Below are 23,036 nucleotides of genomic sequence, written 5' to 3'. Positions count from 1 at the left end.
TTGAGAAGCTGGTATTGGAGGATCCATGTGGAATAAGAGCAGCTCACTGTGGCCACTAATAGGGAACATCAATCATGTTCATTGGGGGGAATCCTCCCTCTAACATCAACACTGATGGATGGAACCAAAGATATCAGACATATACTGTATACATACAGTATCACATGGTATATATAGGAAAACTGTACATGTAAGGAGTCCTTAGCAATACATTGTTTCAGCTTACTGGTTCAGGTTTAGCTCTGGTCCAGGGCACTTGTGCGCATTCCTTCACTTGTAGTGGGGGATTGTGCTCCAGTCGTAGTGGCGGAATGTACACTAACGTGGAAGAACTTTCACAAATGACTGGACCAGAGCTAGGTCAGTTTGGGCTCTTCTAGCTTGTTGCACCTTGGAGCTCAGAGAAGTGCTCCGTCATTTTGGGATAAAAACACACACAAGTGTTGAAGCAAGAATGTCTGGAGCAAGAATTGTTGATACGAGTTTTGTTGTTGTGGTCAATTAAATCTTGAACTGGACTCTCCTTCTGGATACTGGCAGCAGAGCATGGCAAAGCTTCCTGAAAATATCCATGTTTTTATATTGCATTTATATGAAAAAAAAGCTATTTCCACCAATTTTTCACATTTGTGTTTTTTCATCAGAAATTATTGCTTACCTTCATGTGGGTGTAAAATCTTACTGTTCTCAATTTTTTTATTAATAGATTTTAGATGTGTATTAAAATGGGTTTTGTTGCAAAAACACTATTTATCAATTGTTTAGCTGGAATGGAATATTCAAGTCCTGTATATTTGGCTGTGATATGTGGCTGATGAATGAACTGTAAGTCGCTCTGGATAAAGAGCATCTGATTAAAATGTCAAATGTTAATATTTACATACAGATCTATATTGCTGTATTGATAATTCAATTCACAGTTCACTATGTAAAACTTAGCAGTACTACTTGTTTCTCTCAGTGAGGCGGATATATATATATATATATATATATATATATATATATATATATATATATATATATATATATTGCAACAAAATATGATTATTTGTCTCTATGAAATGAAATCACCAAGTGATAGATTAAAAAGAAATACATGTATGCCATTGAACAACCCAATGACTGTATATATGAACCCCATGCCTGATCTCTTATTGAGGTGAACATCCAAGTGTCTTGTTTTCATTAAATAAGCATATTCTTTTTGTTATTATCTACTTCTGTCTGGCTTTTTGAGATCAACTTCTACAACGAATACATTATGTCTAATTAAGCAATAAGGACCAAGGACTTGTGGTACTGTTTATGGCCAATATACCACTGCTTACTCCTGCATGACACAATGCAGAGTGCCTGGATGCAGCCATTAGCCTTGGTATGTTGGCCATATACCACAAACCCCGGAGATGCCTTATTGCTATTATAAACTGTTTACCAAAGTAATTAGAACAATACAAGTATTGTTTTGTCATACCCGTGGTATAACACTGTTTCAGACAATCAGCATTCAGGGCTCGAACCACCCGGTTTATAAGGCGCTTTTGATCATTTCTGGTTGCTCTGCTAATTTACGAGAGAGAAAGAGAGCATTCCTCCTAGCATGTTTGTCTGTCTGTGAGTGTGGTTGTGTAGTCTTCACGTGGTGTGTGTGTGTGTGTGTGTGTGTGTGCGCAAAATGTCTTTGATTTCATATCAATGACACTGCCTGACAATATCACAGACATTCTGTTGTGAATAAAGACTATAAGCATTGGCCACCATACCATTTGAATTCAAGCAAACACATCAACACTCAGAGCACATAATAATCTAATGTCCATTGAGTTAGTAGATGAGCCTATCAAGAGGCAGCAAAGAGCCATGCCTTTGCGTAAGTGCGCATGTGTGAAAGCAGAGAGTTCGCGCCAAGCATGAAAGTGGAATAGCACTGACTGTCTTTAATTCCGGTTAATTGAATTCGGGGAGATACATCAGCCAAGCAAATCCATACATCTTTAGTTATGTTTCAGGTGCTGACCAGTGCTGTGGTTTGACAGCAGGTACTTGTTAGGTTGCTTTAGCTAAGGAGCTAGTTTACTAATCTGCTAATGTAGCCAGCTAGCAAGCTGCGCGAGCCTGCTGAAAAACGATGCCTCCACTGACTTTGAAAGGGATAACTGTGGATTTCCCTTTCACCCCATACGAATGTCAGAAGGATTATATGAGCAAGGTGATTGAGTGTCTACAAAACGTAAGTGTGCTTTATGAACCTTCAAACATGACCATCTTGCTATCAAAGTTAGCAAGCTATCCAGGAAGTGCATTTTTTGTGAAATGTCATTGGCCGTCGGGTCAGATTGAGGTGGGTTTAAGATGGGTACAGTAACTTGTAGTCAACATGCTCAGATAAATTAATTAGCTAACTATCAACCTGAATTAATAAATGCAGGAATTAATACAAAATAATAATTTTAAAAAGTCTAAGGCAAACAACCTAGCGACAGTGGAAATGTAAATTCTTAATCCCCATGTATGGACAGTAGCCGCTACACAAACCAACAGATTCTCTAAGGGGAACGCTATTGAACCTTTTTGGTTGAAACACATTTTAATAAGTGTATTTCAGAAGGTAAATGGGGTTCTGGAGAGTCCGACAGGCACGGGCAAAACCCTATGCCTGCTGTGTGCCACCCTTGCCTGGAGGGACTACTTCAAAGACACCATTTCTGCCAGGAAGATAGCAGAAAAGATGGGAGGAGCCGAGCTTTTCCCCAATACACAATTGGCATCGTGGGGGACCGCTGCAACAGATGGAGACACAACAAGTATGGGCACCACACACATAGCATCTGTTCTGGATGAAAAACTGCTAATCTATCATATAACTGCCATCGCGATGTTGCTGATTGCAAAACTAGGCTAATTCAGCAAAATATGCAGTCCAGTTCACATAGTTTGTGTCAGTATTTATCAGATTATGTTGTTTTTAACACAGTTTATACATACTACATTTTGTTTTCTTTAGTAGATCACCATGCTTTTATATTTACACCTGTATGTTAATACATTTTTTAATCCCTTTTATGATATCTTTGTCCCTTGTAGCTTATTATACTGATATTCCAAAGATCATCTATGCATCCAGGACACATTCTCAGCTGACCCAGGTCATTAACGAGTTAAAGAACACTTCCTACAGGTAAGGGCCTTCTTGTTAATCCTAGAAGACTCACACCCTTGTGTACGTTGCAATTATTGTCAGTGTTAAAATTGTGTTGTTCTCTGACTTTCAGGCCCAAAGTGTGTGTGTTAGGATCCAGGGAGCAGCTTTGTATTAACCCGGAGGTGATGCGTCAGGAGAGCAACCACCTTAAGGTACAGAAAGGATAGGAATAAAGTCTGAGAGGTCAACACAGCTTGGGATGAATCAACCATATTAGGATGGACAGTAGAGGTGCAGTGAGCTTCTGTCAACGTGCAATTAGTAGATGTCAAGTCAGAATGTGTGAGGCATCAAATTAGTTTGTGTTCTGTCTTTACCAAATCAGTCTATACCCTGTTCTAATCACTTTACCAAATCCATATGCTTTTCTTGTACAATACATGATTTACAATTTTCAATCTTTATGATATAAATAACACATTCTGTCCTTAACAACTTATTTTTATCCATAAATATACGTTAGACATTCTTTTTGGATTTCAGAGTTGATATATCCTGAATCTGACTGACATGGTAATCTCTTCCCAGGTTCACATGTGTAGGCAAAAGATATCCACCAGGTCGTGCGTCTTCTACAACAATGTTGAAGGTATGCGTGTAAAGAGATTGAGAGACGATGGCTCATACCACAGAATTAAATAGAACACTACTATAATATATTACACTAGTAATATGTGTATCTTTATGCCTGATACTGTCTTTAAGCACAGACTTTTATTATCCTCTATGATTGAGGACATCAACAAAATCTAGTAAAAACAGAAGTTCATAAGCTATTGTCTACAGCTGTCTCATTTTTTTTTTCTTCCCCAAGATAGTAATTGTCATTGACCAATAGTTGAATTAATTAAAATGCCTGCAATTAATTGTGAAATCGGATCTTTGATTTTCTCCCATCTCCAGAGAAGAGCATGGATAAAGACCTGGTGAACTCCATTCTGGATGTTGAAGATCTGGTGAAAGCTGGCATCAAGCAAAGGTATGAAATCTCCCATTCCACCCTTTCTTGTACTATTCCACTCCTTCTTCCAAACCCCTAGCTTTACCAGCTTGGCTACAAACCGGTATCATAAGTCTTGTTTATGGAGGGCATATTGGAATATTAATGTCTCTGGAGCATTTAAGCTGCGACTGTTGTTTCAGGGGACGCCGGTTGCCAGATATGAAGGATTTCAGTTATAGCTGGAGCCATCAGTTACAGTATGGCAGCCCACTGGATTCCCTCTGAAGTGCCACCCACACTGGCAACTAATAGAAACCTGGGAAACAGGAGGATGTATTTTGAGGCATTATGTTTTGTAATTAATTTGTCTTGCAATTCAGATCGGCAGGGGGTGTAAGGACTAGAGGCAAACTTTTGGATGTAGCCATATGGGATTTGTAATTATTCACTCAACTACAGTTTTGCCAGGGAGGTTTAGTTTGAGACTATTGTGTTTTTACAAGGTCAATTATTTTCATACTTATTAATGAAGACTGATTGAATTCAGTCTTTAACTTCTTGGTGACAGGGGGCAGTATTCAGAAATTAAGATGAATAACGGGCCCAAATTAAACTGCCTGCTATTCGGGCCCAGAAGGTAGGATATGCATATTATTAGTGGATTTGGATAGAAAACACTCTGAAGTTTCTAAAACTGTTTGAATGATGCCTGTGAGTATAACAGAACTCATATGGCAGGCAAAAACCTGAGAAAAAATCCAACCAGGAAGTGACTTGTAGTTTTTCTATCTAATCCCTATTCAAACTACAGTGTCTGTGGGGTCATTTTGCACTTCCTAAGGCTTCCACTAGATGTCAACAGTCTTTAGAACCTTGTTTTATGCTTCAACTGTTACTGGGCAGAGAATAGGAGCTGACTCAACCCTGGGACCAACGAGTTGTTTACTGCGCAAGCACGCAGATGCGCCACTCCTTCTTTTTCCTCTGTAATGAATACGCTATTGTCCAGTTGGAAATTTATCGAAGATTTATGTTAAAAAGACCCTAAGGATTGATTGAAACATCGTTTGACATGTTTCTACGAACGGTAATGGAACTATTTGACTTTTCGTCTCTGGTTTTGCGCTCACGCGTTATGCCTTTGGATTAGTGATCTGAACGCGTGAACAAAACTGAGGTATTTGGACATAAATATGGAGTTTTTCGAACAAAAATAACATTTCTTGTGGGAGTCCTGGGAGTGCATTCTGACGAAAATCAGCAAAGGTAAGTGAAGATTTATAATACTAATTCTGAGTTTAGTTGACTCCAGAACTTGGCGGGTAACTATATAGCTTGCTTTGATGGCTGAGCTCTGTACTCAGAATATTGAAAAATGTGCTTTCGCCGTAAAGCTATTTTAAAATCTGACACAGCGGTTGCATTAAGGAGAAGTGTATCTATAATTCTTTCAATAACTGTTGTAAATTTTATCAACGTTTATGATGAGTATTTTTGTAAATTGATGTGCTCATTCACTGGAAATTTTGGAGGGAATACATTTTCTGAACATCACGCGCCAATGTAAAATGGGGTTTATGGATATAAATATGAACTTTATCGAACAAAACATACATGTATTTTGTAACATTGAGTTCTGGGAGTGTCATCTGATGAAGATCATCAAAGGTTAGTGATACATTTTAGCTGTATTTTTGGTTTTTGTGATGCCTCTCCTTGCTTGGAAAATGGCTGTGTGGTTTTTCTTGTTTAGGCGCTGTCCTAACATAATCTAATGTTATGCTTTCGCCGTAAAGCCTTTTTTGAAATCGGACACTGGTTGGATTATGGAGAATCTTATCTTTAAAATGGTGTATAATACTTGTATGTTTGAGAAATTAGAATTTTGCGATTTTTTGTTGTTTTGAATTTGCCGCCCTGCTATTTCACTGGCTGTTGATAGTGTGTATTGCGGGTCGTCCCACATCTCCCAGAGAGGTTAACCTGTGCCTATCATCTTCATTCCGAATCACACTGAACTCATCTTTTTTTTTCTTTCTCTCTGCCATACTCTTTCTTCATGCAATCATTGACTTATTTCTGGAGAGGACTTTAATATCCCTATTTTGGAAATGTATTGGTTTACTGGAGCATCCCCTTTTCTTTGTCTCACAGTTGCCTTGTTTCCCTAGGGTCTGCCCATACTACCTCTCACGCTCCTTGAAACAGCAGGCAGAAATCATATTCATGCCTTACAACTATCTCCTGGACCCAAAGGTGAGCCACGTGTTCTTCTGTGATTCTGAGAATGTGAGGCCATATGGGTTGTATTTATTAGTGCACACCGTAGCAAAATGTTTTGCACCGAGCACAAAAACAAAGGTTTCTTATTGGATAAGTTAAGGTAGTCTCTCCCACTCCAAGTCTGTTGTCTTCTGTTTGGTGCCAAGTGAATACGACCCTGATGTGTGAGGAGGCGCAATCATTTCTCCCTGAAAATGGTCTTGACCGTTCTTTATATTTTATAGTACTAGCAAGTCATTTACTTAATTAAACAATAATTCACAGAGCATCATACAGTATATCCAATGCTACCAAGTAAGATTTGTTGACTGGCTTTGTTGAATCAAATTTAACTGCTCGTTATGTTGTATTATTGTTGAATCACACTAAAGAAAAATGTCTCTTTTCTCTCTCTGCAAAGTTATAATGCAATATTTTAGATTTCAGTTTCAGCCAGTTGCTTAATAGTAGTACAAATGTAGGCTTTGGAGAAACTGCTGTGTCATGCCTGCCTTGAAAGGGTCTGTAAGTGCTGCTTTTAGGTACTTGGTCAATTTTACTTACAGCACAAGTTTCTCATGTGCTAGCCATTAAACCCCTGTCAGGCTTATTTTAGACTGCTATATTAGCATGTTTTAGTCATGACATGGATGCATATAGAATACATATTGGCTTTTAAAATCATAGATTTTCACAAAATTGTGCTCTTTTCACAATTCATTTTACATTTCTTCCTCATTGCTTGACAGAGTCGCAGGGCGCACAACATCGAGTTGAAAGGGGCAGTGGTCATTTTCGACGAAGCGCATAACGTGGTAAGTTGGACTGCAGGTCTTCTTGGTTTATTCATGAGCAATGGAGGTCATTGATAATTGATGATCCCCTTCTTCACCCACCACCATTCTGAAACATCTAAGTTCCACGAAGATATAAAGCATTCAGCCTCTCTTAAAGGAAAATGTTAATACAATTTTAAGGTAATCGATTATCCAAAGCACTTTTTTGGCTAAATGCCTTCATCGGTGCACAATAGGAAGATACATTTTTTTTTATAAGAGGATGTTTATGGGGTACACAGTTCTGCAAAAAATATAAGTAACACTACCAGTTGTAAAAAAATAGCACCAACGCATTTCATCAATATACACTCCCCTATGTATTTATTTGGAAAGTAAAGCTAAATCTTTTAATTTGTCTCTTTACTCCAGCATATTGGATTTGAGATCAAATGTTTCATGAGTCAACAGTACAGAATGTCACCTTTTTTATTTGAGGGTATTTTAATACTTATCTGTTTTATCCCAGTTATTTTCTATCCTCTACCTTCAGGGTCGTGTTCACTAAAACACACTGTAAAACATGAAAATCAAAAAAGTATTACTGGACAAATTCAGGTAGTACCTTGCCTTTTTACAACCTTTTCTCCCTACTGAACAACACTATCCTGGTGTGTCCTATTAAACCCCCTCCAGCCAGAGCCAGTGTGGCAGCCTTCCGTGAGAGAGCCTGAGAACAACCTGCTCTCCTCTGGGTGTTACGCAATCTGGCCACTGCCTAATCACACACACCGCACTGCAGTCAGTGTACACCCTCCCTGCCTGCCTTTTTAGACCACAACCAGATCGGAGTGGGGGACGGAATAGAACATGGGGAGGCGATGTGCAAGTCACGCAAGGGTGTTGGCGCCCAGCCTCCCGGCACTAATAGGAGCCCCTGACTTTGCAATAATAACCCGGCAGTCATATGCTCCAAAACCAACTCCTCATGGCTACCAAGAACAAACGTCGCACAGCACTATAACATTGTGGAACATGGTCACGAATAGAGTCAGAGAGGCATATTTGTTATAAATAGTACATTTCTATCCACAATGTTTGCCTACTGAACGTGGCCCTGATTGGCTTCTCCCCCTGTGAGAAAAAATTTCATTATCATTATTATAGCCCTCTTCACACTGTTGGCTTTCCTTTACAACTATTGTTTTTGACTGTGTGGATAGAGAGAGTTGAGCTATATTTATTTCAGTAAGGCATCAGCGACAGTAGCTGTAGTCTGCTTTTGTGAAACTAAAGAGCAGCCTTTAAATGACTGCCAGACAAACAGAAACTGCAGAGCACGAGCATGACTAAGCCAAATAATCAAGATCTGCATCCATAGTGTGTCAACACTTCCACCCCTAGTCACCCCAAGCCCCAACTTCAATCCATTTTATAGGTCGGAAGAAAAAACGAGAACCAGCCAAGTTGATTTATTTCTTATGTCTCCATTTTAATTTCAGGCAAACATTTTTGCTTTCAGTGGCAGCCTCTTGTCTGTCTCTGTGTCTTTCTCCAACCCCCCGTCCAGTCCAGGAGTTTGGAGTTATTTCAACTTTGAGAACAATCTGGAAGGCTGCCAAGTGGCTGGCTGTTGTCTCTTCAGTCTCCCAACTCTGATTGCCTACTGCAGTACTATACAGTGCATTCGGAAAGTATTCAGACCCCTTCACTTTTTCCACATTTTGATTCGTTACAGCCTTATTCTAAAATGGATTAAATAAAACATTTTCCTTATCAATCAACACACAATAACCCATAATGACTAAGCGAAAACAGGTTTTTTGAAATTGTTGCATATGTATGTATGTATGTATGTATGTATGTATGTATGTATGTTCTGATGAAACCAAGATTGGTTTCTAAATGCCAAGCGTCTGGAGGAAGCCTGGCACCATGTTTTTCAGCAGCAGGGACTGGGAGACTAGTCAGGATTGAGAGAAAGATGAAGGGAGCAAAGTACATCCTTGATGAAAACAACCTGTTCCAGAGCACTCAGGGCCTCAGACTCGGACGAAGGTTCACCTTCCAACAGGACCACGACCGTTAGCACACAGCCAAGACATGGCTTCGGCTGCAGGAGTGGTTTCTGGACCAATCTCTGAATGTCCTTGAGTGGCCCAGCCAGAGCCCGGACTTGAACCCAATCTAACATCTCTGGAGAGATCTGAAAATAGCTGTAAAACGACGCTCCCCATCCAACCTGACAGAGCTTGAGAGGATCTGCAGAAATGATTCACCAACATTCTAATATATTCCTCCATTAGAAAGGTTTGAGCATGGCGGATTACGGTTCAACCATTACCAGGTATTACGAGACCATTTTTCAGGTATTTAGCACTTTGTGCAAAACTCAGGAACAGGAAAATATCCATTAGGCACTAAACGGAAGAAAACTGACGAACAGGGATGGACTACCTGGATGTTTTGAAAACAAAGTACTCCTTTTTCATTTGCAAAACAAAGGAAACTGTTTCCGTTGTATACCCTTATGAACATGAACCACTGTAAATTTTGCCTCTGACCACTGAAAATGCCCACAGGAGAAGATGTGTGAGGAGTCCACATCCTTTGACCTCACGCCCTACGACCTGGCATCAGCCATTGACGCTGTGGACAAGCTGCTAGCGGAGCAGGCCAAAGAAGCCGGGCGAGGAGACGTCTCGGAGGACTTCAATATGGAATCCATAAACGGGGGTCAGAATAATTATTGTCTACACAATTTGGAAACTCATTGTAAGGACAAGCATTCATGATTTCCCCCCCCCCCGTATTCATATGCAGAGATCTTTGAAGTAGTGTCTTGGTTCCATTGATTGAGAAATGTGTGAATTGTATTGTTATGACAAATTTTACTACATTGTTCAATTTGAAACGGAAACATTTTTTATTAATTTTTTTTGGAAAGTGCCACCTTTTAACGATTCTTTCATTCCAGGTTTGAAATTGGACATAACCACCATTGCTAAAATAAAACGTAAGTTATTTTATCCTAATGTTTGTCATGCAACCATCATACACTCCTATCTTAAAAGGAGCAATCAGCAGTTGCTACATCCATTTTTGGACATATAAATGAATTATATGTACCCAATGATTCATGAAGAATTTAACTTATAAATGCCTCATGAGCTTAGTTGTACCCCATCAGAAGCCAAAATATAAGCTTGTTTTATGCCAATGTTTGTAAACAAAGAACATTTTAAACAAAAACTATATATTTTTTCATTTAACCTTTTTATTTAACTAAGCAAGTCAGTTAAAAACAAATTCTTATTTATAATGATGGCCTTCCCGGGGAACAGTGAAATCGGGGGCAGAATGACAGATTTTTACCTTGTCAGCACAGGGATGCGATCCAGCAACCTTTCGGTTACTGGCACATCGCTCTAACCACTAGGCTACCTGCCGCCCCCTATATAGTTTTAACCATGTGTTGAAGCTATCATTTTGATATGGATGGTCAGTTTTTGCATCTATAGCCCTATGCATTTGAGAGTGGTTACATTTCTCCAGGCCCATCCCTCAGCTTTTTACCAAACCAGGGTGAGGGAGACTGCTTTGTTATTGTTTCTACTGCTGATTGCTGCTTTAAGAAGCATGGGATTTCACCAATGAATGTGTCCAATGGTTTAAATGTGTAATATCTTAGAGATTGCACTGCACAACTCCCTTCTTACATAAATGGTTTTGCAGAGATACTTCTGGATCTGGAGGCGGCCATTGATTCTTACGACGTGTCGGACAAGGGGATCACCAAACCTGGAAGGTGTGTGCTTCTGGGTTTTACAGAGGGTATACGTGATATTAATATTGAGATGTTTTTTGCTTATGGCTGTCATCACCACCCAAAAGAGAATTAAGGATAAAGTCAGTGCATTTATTTTGGAACTCACCTCATAGCACCATTGCAAAAGCACTTGACAGGCTATGCATTTGGTTACTGCTGTCATCTCCAAAGATGATGAAGGGTAAAGCACATTTTACACTTCATGCACATTAGTGTATTTTTTTTAAAAATGGTTTTCAAAGCATCATGCTTGCATTTACAGTGCCTTCAGAAAATATTCACACCTTCACTTTTTCCATATTTTGATGTATTACAGGCTGAATTTAAAATGGATTAAATTGAGAGATTATGTAACTGGCCTACACCCCATAATGTCAAAGTGGAATTATGTTAAAAATGAAAAGGTGAAATGTCTTGAGTCAATAAGTATTCAACCTTTTTTTGTTTTTGGAGCAAGCCTAAATACAGTGCATTGGGAAAGTATTCCAACCCCTTGACTTTTTCCACATTATTCTAAAACTGATGAGAGAATGTTTTTATTTAATCCGTCTACACACACTACCCCATAATGGCAAAGCGAAAACAGGTTTTTAGAAATGTTTGCGAATATATTAAAAATAAAAAACAGAAATAACTTACATAAGTATTCAGACACTGCCAAGACTGTGCAAAGCTGTCATCAAGGCAAAGGGTGGCTACATTGAAGAATCTCAAATATAGAATATATTTTGATTTAACACTTTTGGTTACTACATGATTCCATATGTGTTATTTCATAGTTTTAATGTCTTCCATATTATTCTACAATGTAGAAAATAGTAAAAAAAGAATGAAAACATGAGTAGGTATGTCCAAACATTTAACTGGCACTGTATCAGTGCCTTCGGAAAGTATTAAGACCCATTGACTTTTTTCACATTTTGCTACATTACAACCTTATTCTATAATGGATTAAACAAATATAAATGTTTGCAAATGTATTAACATTAAAAAAAACAAATACCTTATTTACATAAGTATTCAGACCCATTGCTATGAGACTCGAAATTAACCTCACTTGCGTCCTGTTTCCATTGATCATCCTTGATGTTTCTACAACTTGATTGGAGTCCATCTGTGGTAAATTCAATTGATTGGACATGATTTGGAAAGGCACACACCTTTTTAGAATAAGGCTGTAACGTAACAAAGTGGAAAAAGTCAAGGGGTCTGAATACTTTCCGACTGCACTGAACAATTATCTGTAAGTTCCCTCAGTCGAGCAGTGAATGTCAAACACAGATTCAACCACAAATGCCTCTCAAAGAAGGGCACCTATTGGTAGATGGGGAGGGGCCCCCCCCTCCCCATCTACCAATAGGTGCCCTTCTTTGAGAGGCATTTGTATTCAGGAAAGTATTCAGTGGGACAGACATTGAATAACCCTTTGAGCATGGCGAAGTTATTAGTCACACTGGATGGTGTATCAATACACTGTCACTACAAAGATACAGGCATCCTTCATAACTCATTTGCCGGAATGAAGGTAACTACCCAGTAATTTCACCATGAGCCAATGGTGACTTTAAAACAATTAGAGTTTAATGGCTGTGATAGAAAACTGAGGATGTCTCAACATTGTAGTTACTCCACAAGCTAGCTAAATAACAGAGTGAAAATAACTACAGAATATGAACAGAATATTCTAAAACATGCATTCTGATTGCAATAAGGCTCTAAAGTAAAAATTCTAAAAATGTGGCAAAGAAATTAACATGTCTTGAATACAAAGTGTAGACCTAAGCGCAGGCAAAATCCTAGAGGAAAACCTGGTTCAGTGTGCTTTCCAATAGACTCTGGGAGACAATTGGCTTTCAGCAGGACAAAAACCTAAAACACAAAGCCAAATATACACTGGAGTTCCTTACCAAGACGTCATTGAATGTTCCTGAGTGGCCTAGTTACAGTTTTGACTTATGTTCAAGCAGAATTCTATGGCAAGACTTGAAAATGGGTGTCTAGCAATTATCAACAACCAACTCGGCAGAGCTTGATGAATGTGCAAATATTGTACAATCCAGTTGTGCAATGCTCTTAGAGACTTACCCAGAAAGACTCACAGCTGAAATCTCTGCCAAAGGGGATTCTATCATGTATTGACTCAGGGGTGTGAATACTTATGTAAATGAGATATTTCTCTTTCTTTTTCAATAAATTTGCAAACATTTCTAAAAGCATGTTTTCACTTTGCCGTTATTGGGTGTAGATTGGTGAGGATTTATTTATTTAATCCATTTAGATTTCAGGCTGTAACACAACAAAATTTTGAATAAGTCAAGGGGTATGAATACTTTCTGAAGGCAATGTAGAAAGCGCTCATCCACATTCTGTACACTTTAAATCATCCCTCTCAGCTTCATCTATGAGTTGTTCCAGAAGGCTCACCTCACATTCGACACAAGGACGCCCATCTTTGAAGCCCTGGAGCAGATCACTGGATATCTGGCTGGAAGTGAGTCTCTGTTCATATGGCTTCCCCTTTATTCAGCCATTCTGATGTGATATCAAGTTCAAATCTAAAATAAAATTGAAAGCTAATTCAATGAAAATTCTAAAACGTTATTATTGAGCTATTGTATGTCCACTTGTCTGAAGTCCTGAGTCATTGTAGTCTTAGGATTTAAGTTACGCCTTCCATTATTGACTTTCACTTTTCACTGCCTTTTTCTAGTACTGTACCTTACATTGTAATTTGAATGCTGAGTGTTTGAACATAGTTAGTGATGGCGGCGATACCATCAGTGTTTATTTCTTTTAACAGAACCAGGCATATTCATGAACACAAATGGATTACAGAAATTGGCGGACATAATTCAGGTTTGGTGCACTTTTAAAGCGTTGTTTTTTTCCCTTTCATGTATTTATTTGTAACATTTTTACACTAAATGTGCAGATGTAACAACAATTCATTGGAATTGAAAGATGTTGAGCACTTCTCAGACCTAATGATTTTCAGAGGGTTTCCTGTCCTACAGCTGGGACAGAGGGAAGTAAAGAAACAGGATCAGGGAAAGAAAGAAGAGGGGGATGATATAGAGGGATTAGAGAAGGGAGATGTGGTTGAAATAAAGCAAAATCCAAAGCATTGGAACAGGAACAATGTCCTTGTTTTAAGTCTATCAATGTATGTCCAATGTGAATACTGTATCATGTATTTTCTTATCTTTCTCTTCTTTTCTCTCACTAGCTGGTGTTCTGCGTTGATGCACAAGAGGGCAACAAAGGTGCAAACATGCCGCCCAACATGCAATCCAGCACCACTAAATTTAAGGTGTGTATTAGGCACTGCAGTCACTATCACATCTATCTGGATATACAAATGCCAATCAGAATTGTAAATTTGAACCATGGTTTTAATACTGTTTTGGCACATCCGCTGTCACAGGTCCATATCCATAAAGACACCAGCCATCATAAGAAAAAACAAAATACTGATGTGTGGTCTTCATCTTCCTCCAAAAAACAAGGTAACATTCTGTGTCAGTCATTGTTGAACAAATACATTTCTTCAAAAATGGAGAAGAGAGATGTCATTTTTATTTTTTCACTTTCGCTTACTTAGCGAATGCAGCTAGCTAGTTGAGCCTACACAAACACCCGGCTCAGAGAGAGATGCTATGTTAGCTATCTGGCAATGGCTATCCAAAACTGATACTTTTCTAAGTCAAGCTGAGCTTTTGGTTTTCTTAATTTATTGCCACAGGCCCGCTGGTGTAAATGCTAAACTGTTTGCTGACTGTACACTCTACTGCATGATTGTAGTGGGTTTACTAATGCGTCAGTTCTATTCGCTATGCTAACTATGACATTAGCTAGCTAATATGGTGACAACGATGTAGGCTGTGTAGCAGTTATGATGTGAAGGTTTGACTTGGAACGTTTTTTTTTGCCTGGTCACAGACAGCTAATGTGTTGTGCACTGAAGTCCACAAGCGAAGGGAAAATGTGAGAGAGGAGGATGGTGCGTAGATGTGAGAAGGAATTGCAACGAGCAAAGTGGTCATGCTGTTTGTATGTGGCTGCAATGAAAGTGAACTGTTTGCATGTGATCAGGGATGTATTCATTCCGCCTATTTCTGTAGAAAAACATTTCTTAAACGTAAGAAAACAGAACGAAATGATTACAACCTAGATCAGCAAGAGTGTGCAAGGCAGTATTGAATGTGTCACTGTCTGTCACCTTGATTACTAAAATGTTTCTCTCAACCTGTGCACCTACATTGTAAACTTTCATTCATAGGCTAGGTTGTAGCAACCTCATGATGGCTATAGGGAAAATTTGAGTCTCATGTAGTAGCCCAAACATATTGATGTTACATTGAACTGGGTGAATGGAATATGAATGATAGTCATCCATATGCTGTAATAGAAATAAGGCCATGCGCATACATTTTTTTAAATAATAATTGTCCTCCCTCATCTTAAACGGTACCGACCACCACAGGTAGATATTTCCTTCATTATAACAAAATATTTTTTAAGCATAAAGGTAAGTATTTTTATATACATATCCTTTTTTATTTGTCAAAATAATAAACATAGGCACACTCCCTTTAAGAGTGTGCTCCTAATCTCAGCTCGTTACCTGTATAAAAGACACCTGGGAGCCAGAAATCTTTCTGATTGAGAGGGGGTCAAATACTTATTTCCCTCATTAAAATGCAAATCAATTTATAACATTTTTGACATGCATTTTTCTGGATGTTTTTGTTGTTATTCTGTGTCTCACTGTTCAAATAAACCTACCATTAAAATTATAGACTGATCATTTCTTTGTCAGGGGGCAAACGTACAAAATCAGCAGGGGATCAAATACTTTTTTCCCTCACTGTATGTATTTTGAACACAGATCTCATTCTGTATTCACAAAGCGTGTCAGTGAAGGAGTGCTGATTTTTAGGATCAGTTTGGCCTTTTAGATCATAATGAATAAGATTATATTGACGGGGGACCTGGGGCTTTATGTACAAAGCTCTCAGTGATCAGCACTCACTGAGACGATTTGAGAATAAAGGCCCTTGTCCTACAGGTTGACATTGAGATCCCTGTACATTATAGAACAGAAGTCCTCTGCTCTCCTCCTTGAAGAAAATCTGAATCAACCGGTCACTTTAGATCTAGCTAGAGGCAGTGTTGCTTGGCCATTCTCCATCCAACTCAGGTTACTGAGCTAAACAGAGTGTATTATGGACATCTGCGCTCATGTTTGGACCGAGTTCCCCGGTTGAATGATGTACCATGGTGTTTTACGATTTTAAATAACCAGTGGTGATGTAATGTTTTTCTCGTGTATTCCAGGAAATGTTCTGAGTTACTGGTGCTTCTCGCCTGGGATCAGCATGCAGGAGTTGGTGAGGCAGGGCGTGCGCAGCATCATCCTCACCAGCGGGACCCTCTCCCCTCTGTCCTCGTTCACCTCCGAAATGCAAATGTGAGTGTGTTATTTATCAACCATACACACACACACACAGAGGGGGAAAAAAGCTATAACAGGAAATTAGCCATCAACTTTGTTCATCACCTACTTGTCTTGTCATTCACATGTTGGTCATTTAGCAGATGCTCTTGTCCATAACATAAGAGACAGTTCTGTTTTTGGTGTTTTCAACTGACCTTGGGTTTCCTTTTTTGTGTTTCACTTCTTCTCTTGACCCCTTGCCCCCACAGTCCCTTTCCAGTATGCCTGGAGAACTCGCATGTGATTCAGCATGATCAGATCTTTGTCAGCATAATTGACCGCGGTCCAGACAGCGTGCAGCTCAGCTCAGCATTTGACCGCAGGTGGGCACCTCCACCGCTGTGACTACCCTCTCTGGGGTAATGTGCAGTGCCTTTGGAAAGTATTCAGATGCCCTTGACTTTTTCCACATTTTGTTACATTAGTCTTTTTCTAAAATGTATTTTTTTTTAAATCACTCACCTACACACAATAACCCATAATGACAAAGCAAAAACAGGTTTTTTGAAATGTAAGATCATTTATCAAAAATAAAAACGTACATTTCACATACGTATTCAGACCCTTTACTCAGTACTTTGTTGAAGCACTTTTGGCGGCGATTACGGCATCAAGTCTTCTTGGGTATGACGCTACAAGCTTGGCACGCCTGTATTTGGGAAGTTTCTCCCATTCTTCTCTGCAGACCCTCTCAAGCTCTGTCAGGTTGGATGGGGAGCTGCACTGCTATTTTCAGGTCTCTCCAGAGATGTTCGATCAGGTTCAAGTCCGGGCTCTGGCTGGGCCACTCAAGGACATTCAGAGACTTGTCCCGAAGCCACTACTGCGTTGTCTTGGCTGTGTGCTTAGGGTCGTTGTCCTGTTGAAGGTGAACCTTCACCCCAGTCTGAGGTCCTAACCTGCTCCAGAGTGCTTTTCATCAAGGATCTCTGTACTTTGCTCCGTTCATCTTTGCCTCAATCCTGACTAGTCTCCCAGTCCCCGCCGCTGAAAAACATCCCCACAGCATGATGCTGCCACCACAATGCTTCACTGTAGGGTTTGCCAGGTTTTCTCCCGACGTGACACTTGGCATTCAGGCCAAAGAGTTCAATCTTAGTTTCATCAGACCAGAGAATCTTGTTTTTCATGGTCTGAGAGTCTTTAGGTGCCTTTTGGCAAACTCCAAGCGTGCTGTCATGTGCCTTTTACTGAGGAGTGACTTCCATCTGGCCACTCTACCAATAAGGCCTGACTCATGGAGTGCTGGAGAGATATTTGTCCTTCTGGAAGGTTCTCCCATCTCCACAGAGGATCTCTAGAGCTCTGTCAGAGTGAGCATCGGGTTCTTGGTCACCTCCCTGACCAAGGCCTGTTCTCCCGATTGCTCAGTTTGGCCGGGCAGCCAGCTCTGGGAAGAGTCTTGGTGGTTCCAAACTTTTTCCATTTAAGAATAATAGAGACCACTGTGTTCTTGGGGACCTTCAATGCTACGGAAATATTTTGATACCCTTCCCCAGACAATTCCTTCAAACTCTTGGCTTGGTTTTTGCTCTAACATGCACTTTTAACTGTGGGACCTTCTATAGACCGGTGTGTGCCCTTCCAAATCATGTCCAATCAATTGAATCTACTGCAGGTGGTCTCCAAGTTGTAGAAACATTTCAGGGATGATCAATGGAAACAGGATGCACCTGAGCTCAATTTCAAGTCTCATAGCAAAGGGACTGAATACTTAACCTCTATGGGCTACTCAACAGCCAGTTGAATCCTGTGGCGCGTTATTCAAATCCTTAGATATGCTATTACTTCAATTTTTCAAAAATATGACTATTTTACACCATTTTAAAGATAAGACTCTCGTTAATCTAACCACACTGTCCGATTTCAAAAAGCCTTTACAACGAAAGCAAAATATTAGATTATGTCAGCAGAGTACCGAGCCAGAAATAATCAGACACCCATTTTTCAAGCTAGCATATAATGTCACATAAACCCAAACCACAGCTAAATGTAGCACTAACCTTTGATGATCTTCATCAGATGACAACCCTAGGACATTATGTTATACAATACATGCATGTTTTTTTCAATCAAGTTCATATTTATATCAAAAACCAGCTTTTTACATTAGCATGTGACTAGCATTCCCACCGAACACTGCCGGTGAATTTACTAAATTACTCACGATAAACGTTCACAAAAAGCATAACAATTATTTTAAGAATTATACATACAGAACTCCTCTATGCACTCGATATGTCCGATTTTAAAATAGCTTTTCGGTGAAAGCACATTTTGCAATATTCTCAGTAGATAGCCCGGCATCACAGGGCTAGCTATTTAGACACCCAGCAGGTTTAGCACTCATCAAAGTCAGATTTACTATAAGAAAAATGTTCTTACCTTTGTTGTCTTCGTCAGAATGCACTCCCAGGACTTCTACTTCAATAACAAATGTTGGTTTGGTCCAAAATAATCCATCGTTATATCCAAACAGCGGCGTTTTGTTCGTGCGTTCTAGACACTATCCTAAAGGCTAAATAAGGGTGACGAGCATGGCGCAATTCGTGACAAAAGAATTCTAAATATTCCATTACCGTACTTCGAAGCATGTCAACCGCTGTTTAAAATCAATTTTTATGCCATTTTTCTCATAAAAAAGCGATAATATTCCGACCGGGAATCTGCGTTTAGATAAACAGACAAAGGAAAACAAAGCATTCGGTCGACGCGGGCACGCGCCTAAGCCCATAGTACTCTGAGTGGCCACTTGCCAAAAGCGATAGTGTTTCAGCCAGAGCCTGCCTCGATATCGTTCAACGTTTTCCCGGGCTCTGAGACCCTATGGAAGACGTAGGAAGTGTCACGTTATTGCACAGATCCTGAGTCTTCAATAAAAAGAGCCAAGATGAAACACTACTTCTCAGACAGGCCACTTCCTGCTTGAAATCTTCTCAGGTTTTGGCCTGCCATAGGAGTTCTGTTATACTCACAGACACCATTCAAACAGTTTTAGAAACTTTAGGGTGTTTTCTATCCAAAGCCAATAATTATATGCATATTCTAGTTACTGGGCAGGAGTAGTAACCAGATTAAATCGGGTACGTTTTTTATCCAGCCGTGTCAATACTGCCCGCTATCCCCAACAGGTTTTAAGTAAATAAGCTATTTCAGTCTTTTTTAATATAATTTTGCAACAATTTCTAAAACCTGTTTTCGCTTTGTCATTATGGATTGTGTGTAGATTTTTTTTTTTTAAATCCACTTTAGAATAAGGCTGTAACGTAACAAAATGTGGAAAAAGTCAAGGGGTCTGAATACTTTCTGAAGGAACTGCATGTATGCTAATATAATTTTTGGTTAATTAACACACATTCACTATTTGTTTCAAAGGTTTGTCCCTGAAAACATGGCATCTTTAGGGAACACTGTTGGTAAGATGAACATATCCTACAAATTAATATCTGTGCGTTGTTCTTGATTTGCGGTGGCATTTGTGTATCTTGCCTTTGCAACCATGAGAGAAACTAGTTACACATCATAAATGTTTTTGTATATATTGCAATGTTTATCAATGTTAAAATATTATTTGTGCATTGTTTAAAGATGGGATAATCAAATTGACTTGTCCCAGTAGTGGTGTGTAGAGTTGTAGTGAGATGTTTTGGGATTTAGAGGTTTCTTTCAAAAAAAATTCAATGGTCCAAAGTGAACAAAATTATTTAATGTATTGATTAATAAAAACAAAGGCTATTAATATACATCTTTTTTACTAGTGTAATGTGTATCCTTAATTTTTATGTAATTGCTGTAAACATCTTGAAAATCACTCATTACAGAGATATACAAGGACCTTGAATGACCTCCAGTGGCAAATTGTTATCGGGGAGGAGTATATTAAAGGGATACTACGGAATTTTAGCAATGATGCCCGTTATCTACTTCCCCTGAGTCAGATGAACTCATGGATACCATTTGTATCTCTGTGTCCAGTATGAAGGTAGTTTCACTAGACTTCCAGCCATTGCTTTAATGCTAGAGAGCATCAGCTCGAGAAACATACTGGAGACAACCCATTCTACTATATTACCACAATTCTCCTTCTTTCTCCTTTTTCTTTCTGCAGTGAATCTGGGACGCATTGTCCCTCACGGTTTGCTGGTGTTCTTCCCCTCTTACCCTGTGATGGACAAGACGCTGGAGTTCTGGAGGGTGAGTGCAGCTCAGAGATCCCTCAGAAAAGAGGTTGTCACCATTTGAACACCCTCAATTCAGCAACTTTTTTGAAATTCCACCCATACATTGATAACTTTTTCTATGAAAGTACTTTTCAGGATAGGATTTGAATATCAATCTATTTCCTGCAGCGAAATGATTTTGTGTTGAATTGACCCAAGGCCTGATGTAGAGGTAGCCTTGTATGTGTACAGTATGTGCTGATGCCAACTCTACACTTCTATGGTTACCTAGACATGGCAACAGTCGTTGCCATGTGTTGGTAACTGCATGGATGCAAGGTCTGGACAATGACGTCACCGTAATACAGAAATTCAACGCTGGAGCAGGCATAGGACCAGATCCAAAGCAGTGTATGTTGCCTAGATGGCTGAGGACAAGCGGTGTGATGAATCATAAATTAAAGACCTTATCCAGTGCCTTCGGAAAGTATTCAGACCCCTTGACTTGTTCCACATTTTGTTATGTTACAGCCATATTCTAAAATGGATTAAATAAAAAAATACTCAGCAATCTACACACAATAACCCATAATGACAATTGTTTTGCTAATTTATACAAAATTAAACAGATACCTTATTTACATAAGTATTCAGACCCTTTGCTTTGAGACTTGAAATTGAGCTCGGGGTGCATCCTATTTCCATTGATCATCCTTGAGATGTTTCTACAACTTGATTGGAATCCACTTGTGGTAAATTCAATTCATTGTACATGATTTGAAAAGGTGCACACACATGTCTATTATACCGTCCCACAGTTGAAAATACATTTCAAAGCAAAAGCCAAGCCATGAGGTCGAAGGAATTGTCTGTAGAGCTCCGAGACAGGATTGTGTCGAGGCACAGATCTGGGGAAGGGTACCAAAAATTGTCTGCACCATTTAAGGCCCCCAATAACACAGTGGCCTTCATCATTCTTAAATGGAAGAAGTTGGGAACCACCAAGACTCTTCCTAGAGCTGTCCGCCTGGCCAAACTGAGCAATCGGGCGAGAAGGGCCTTGGTCAGGGAGGTGATCAAGAACCTGATGGTCACTCTGACAGAGCTCTGGAGTTCCTCTGTGGAGATGGGAGAACTGTTGGGAAGGCGACGGTTCACCTTCCAACAGTACAACGACCCTAAGCACACAGCCAAGACAACGCAGGAGTGGCTTCTGGACAAGTCTCTGAATGTCCTTGAGTGGCCCAGCCAGAGCCTGGACATCTCTGGAGAGACCTGAAAATAGCTGTGCAGCAACGTTTCCCATCCAACCTGACACTGCTTGAGAGGATCTTCAGAGGAGAATGGGAGAAACTCCCCAAATACAGATGTGCCAAGCTTGTAACGTCATACTCAAGAAGACTTGCTGCTGTAATCGCTGCCAAAAGTGCTCCAACAAAGTACTGAGTAAAGGGTTTGAATACTTATGTAAATGTGATGTATTTTTTTTTTATATATATATATATATAAATTAGCAAACATTTCTAAACCTATTTTTGCTTTGTCATCATGGGCTATTGTGAGTAGATTGAGGGGGGGAAACAATTTTATCAATTTTCGGATAAGGCTGTAACGTAACAAAATGTGGGAAAAGTAAAGGGGTCTGAATGCTTTCTGAAGGCACTGTGTGTGTAGGGGATCCTCCTGCTTCATTTTTGATGCTGAGCCTGTGATGAGAATCCTCTGGTCTTACTTAATATAATAACATGCTCTTCTATGCCTGCTTTTTTTCCCCAGGCCAACGGGCATGCCGACCGCATTGAAAACATAAAGCCCATGTTTGTGGAGCCCAGGGGAAAGGGGACGTTCACGGAGGTCAGTGCTGCAGACAGTCCCATGCAAAACACTGCATGTACTCTGTCACTACCTGCAGTTTTGTGACCGTAACAGTAAATGACAGTGCAGAAGAAACATTCCCATGATGACTATCTTTAGTACAGCGAAACTAACTTAACCCATACCATTTCCCCTTTGTCTAGATAATTGATGGTTATTATGACAAAGTCAATGACTCAAAATCTAAAGGGGGCAGCTTCTTTGCGGTCTGTCGGGGAAAGGTAAGACCTGTTTGTTTGTCATGGTCAGTCTGTCTTCCCCATATTCTTGCCTGAAGTACTTCCTCTGCTCTAATGGCTTTATAGCATTTACTGGTTCAGATAGTCGCCCACTCACATACTGTAAATCACTTCTACCAAAAGGTCACTGTTTACCCTCCATGGCCTAACATCGTCATGTTAGGGAAACATAGCATGCTACCTCTTTTTAAATGTCAACACAGTAGTTCCTGATTTGGCAAAGCAGAATGTCACCAGGCCTCATTGGAAAAAC

General features: G+C 39.7%; 1 protein-coding gene across 2 annotated transcripts in view; it reads left to right on the top strand.

The window, feature by feature from the left end:
• The first annotated feature begins 1,882 nt into the window (after window positions 1-1,882).
• The window catches only part of rtel1 (regulator of telomere elongation helicase 1), a 55,904-nt gene continuing 34,750 nt past the window's right edge, over window positions 1,883-23,036 (top strand). For both annotated transcript variants that reach the window (XM_014146102.2, XM_014146101.2), the window contains exons 1-21: window positions 1,883-2,230; window positions 2,606-2,804; window positions 3,085-3,178; window positions 3,273-3,354; window positions 3,731-3,791; window positions 4,106-4,181; window positions 6,317-6,401; window positions 7,157-7,222; window positions 9,766-9,919; window positions 10,161-10,199; window positions 10,919-10,991; window positions 13,406-13,503; window positions 13,813-13,868; window positions 14,239-14,322; window positions 14,437-14,518; window positions 16,350-16,482; window positions 16,719-16,832; window positions 19,885-19,925; window positions 20,618-20,703; window positions 22,446-22,523; window positions 22,688-22,765. In XM_014146102.2, coding sequence (XP_014001577.1) covers window positions 2,129-2,230; window positions 2,606-2,804; window positions 3,085-3,178; window positions 3,273-3,354; window positions 3,731-3,791; window positions 4,106-4,181; window positions 6,317-6,401; window positions 7,157-7,222; window positions 9,766-9,919; window positions 10,161-10,199; window positions 10,919-10,991; window positions 13,406-13,503; window positions 13,813-13,868; window positions 14,239-14,322; window positions 14,437-14,518; window positions 16,350-16,482; window positions 16,719-16,832; window positions 19,885-19,925; window positions 20,618-20,703; window positions 22,446-22,523; window positions 22,688-22,765 — 1,881 coding nt within the window. In that variant the 5' untranslated portion in view covers window positions 1,883-2,128. The remainder of the gene's footprint in view (window positions 2,231-2,605; window positions 2,805-3,084; window positions 3,179-3,272; window positions 3,355-3,730; window positions 3,792-4,105; window positions 4,182-6,316; window positions 6,402-7,156; window positions 7,223-9,765; window positions 9,920-10,160; window positions 10,200-10,918; window positions 10,992-13,405; window positions 13,504-13,812; window positions 13,869-14,238; window positions 14,323-14,436; window positions 14,519-16,349; window positions 16,483-16,718; window positions 16,833-19,884; window positions 19,926-20,617; window positions 20,704-22,445; window positions 22,524-22,687; window positions 22,766-23,036) is intronic.

The sequence above is a fragment of the Salmo salar genome, chromosome ssa15, assembly GCF_905237065.1.
Source record: "Salmo salar chromosome ssa15, Ssal_v3.1, whole genome shotgun sequence".
In the NCBI taxonomy this organism is placed as follows: domain Eukaryota; kingdom Metazoa; phylum Chordata; class Actinopteri; order Salmoniformes; family Salmonidae; genus Salmo; species Salmo salar.
This window is presented reverse-complemented; position numbering and strand designations above follow the sequence as displayed.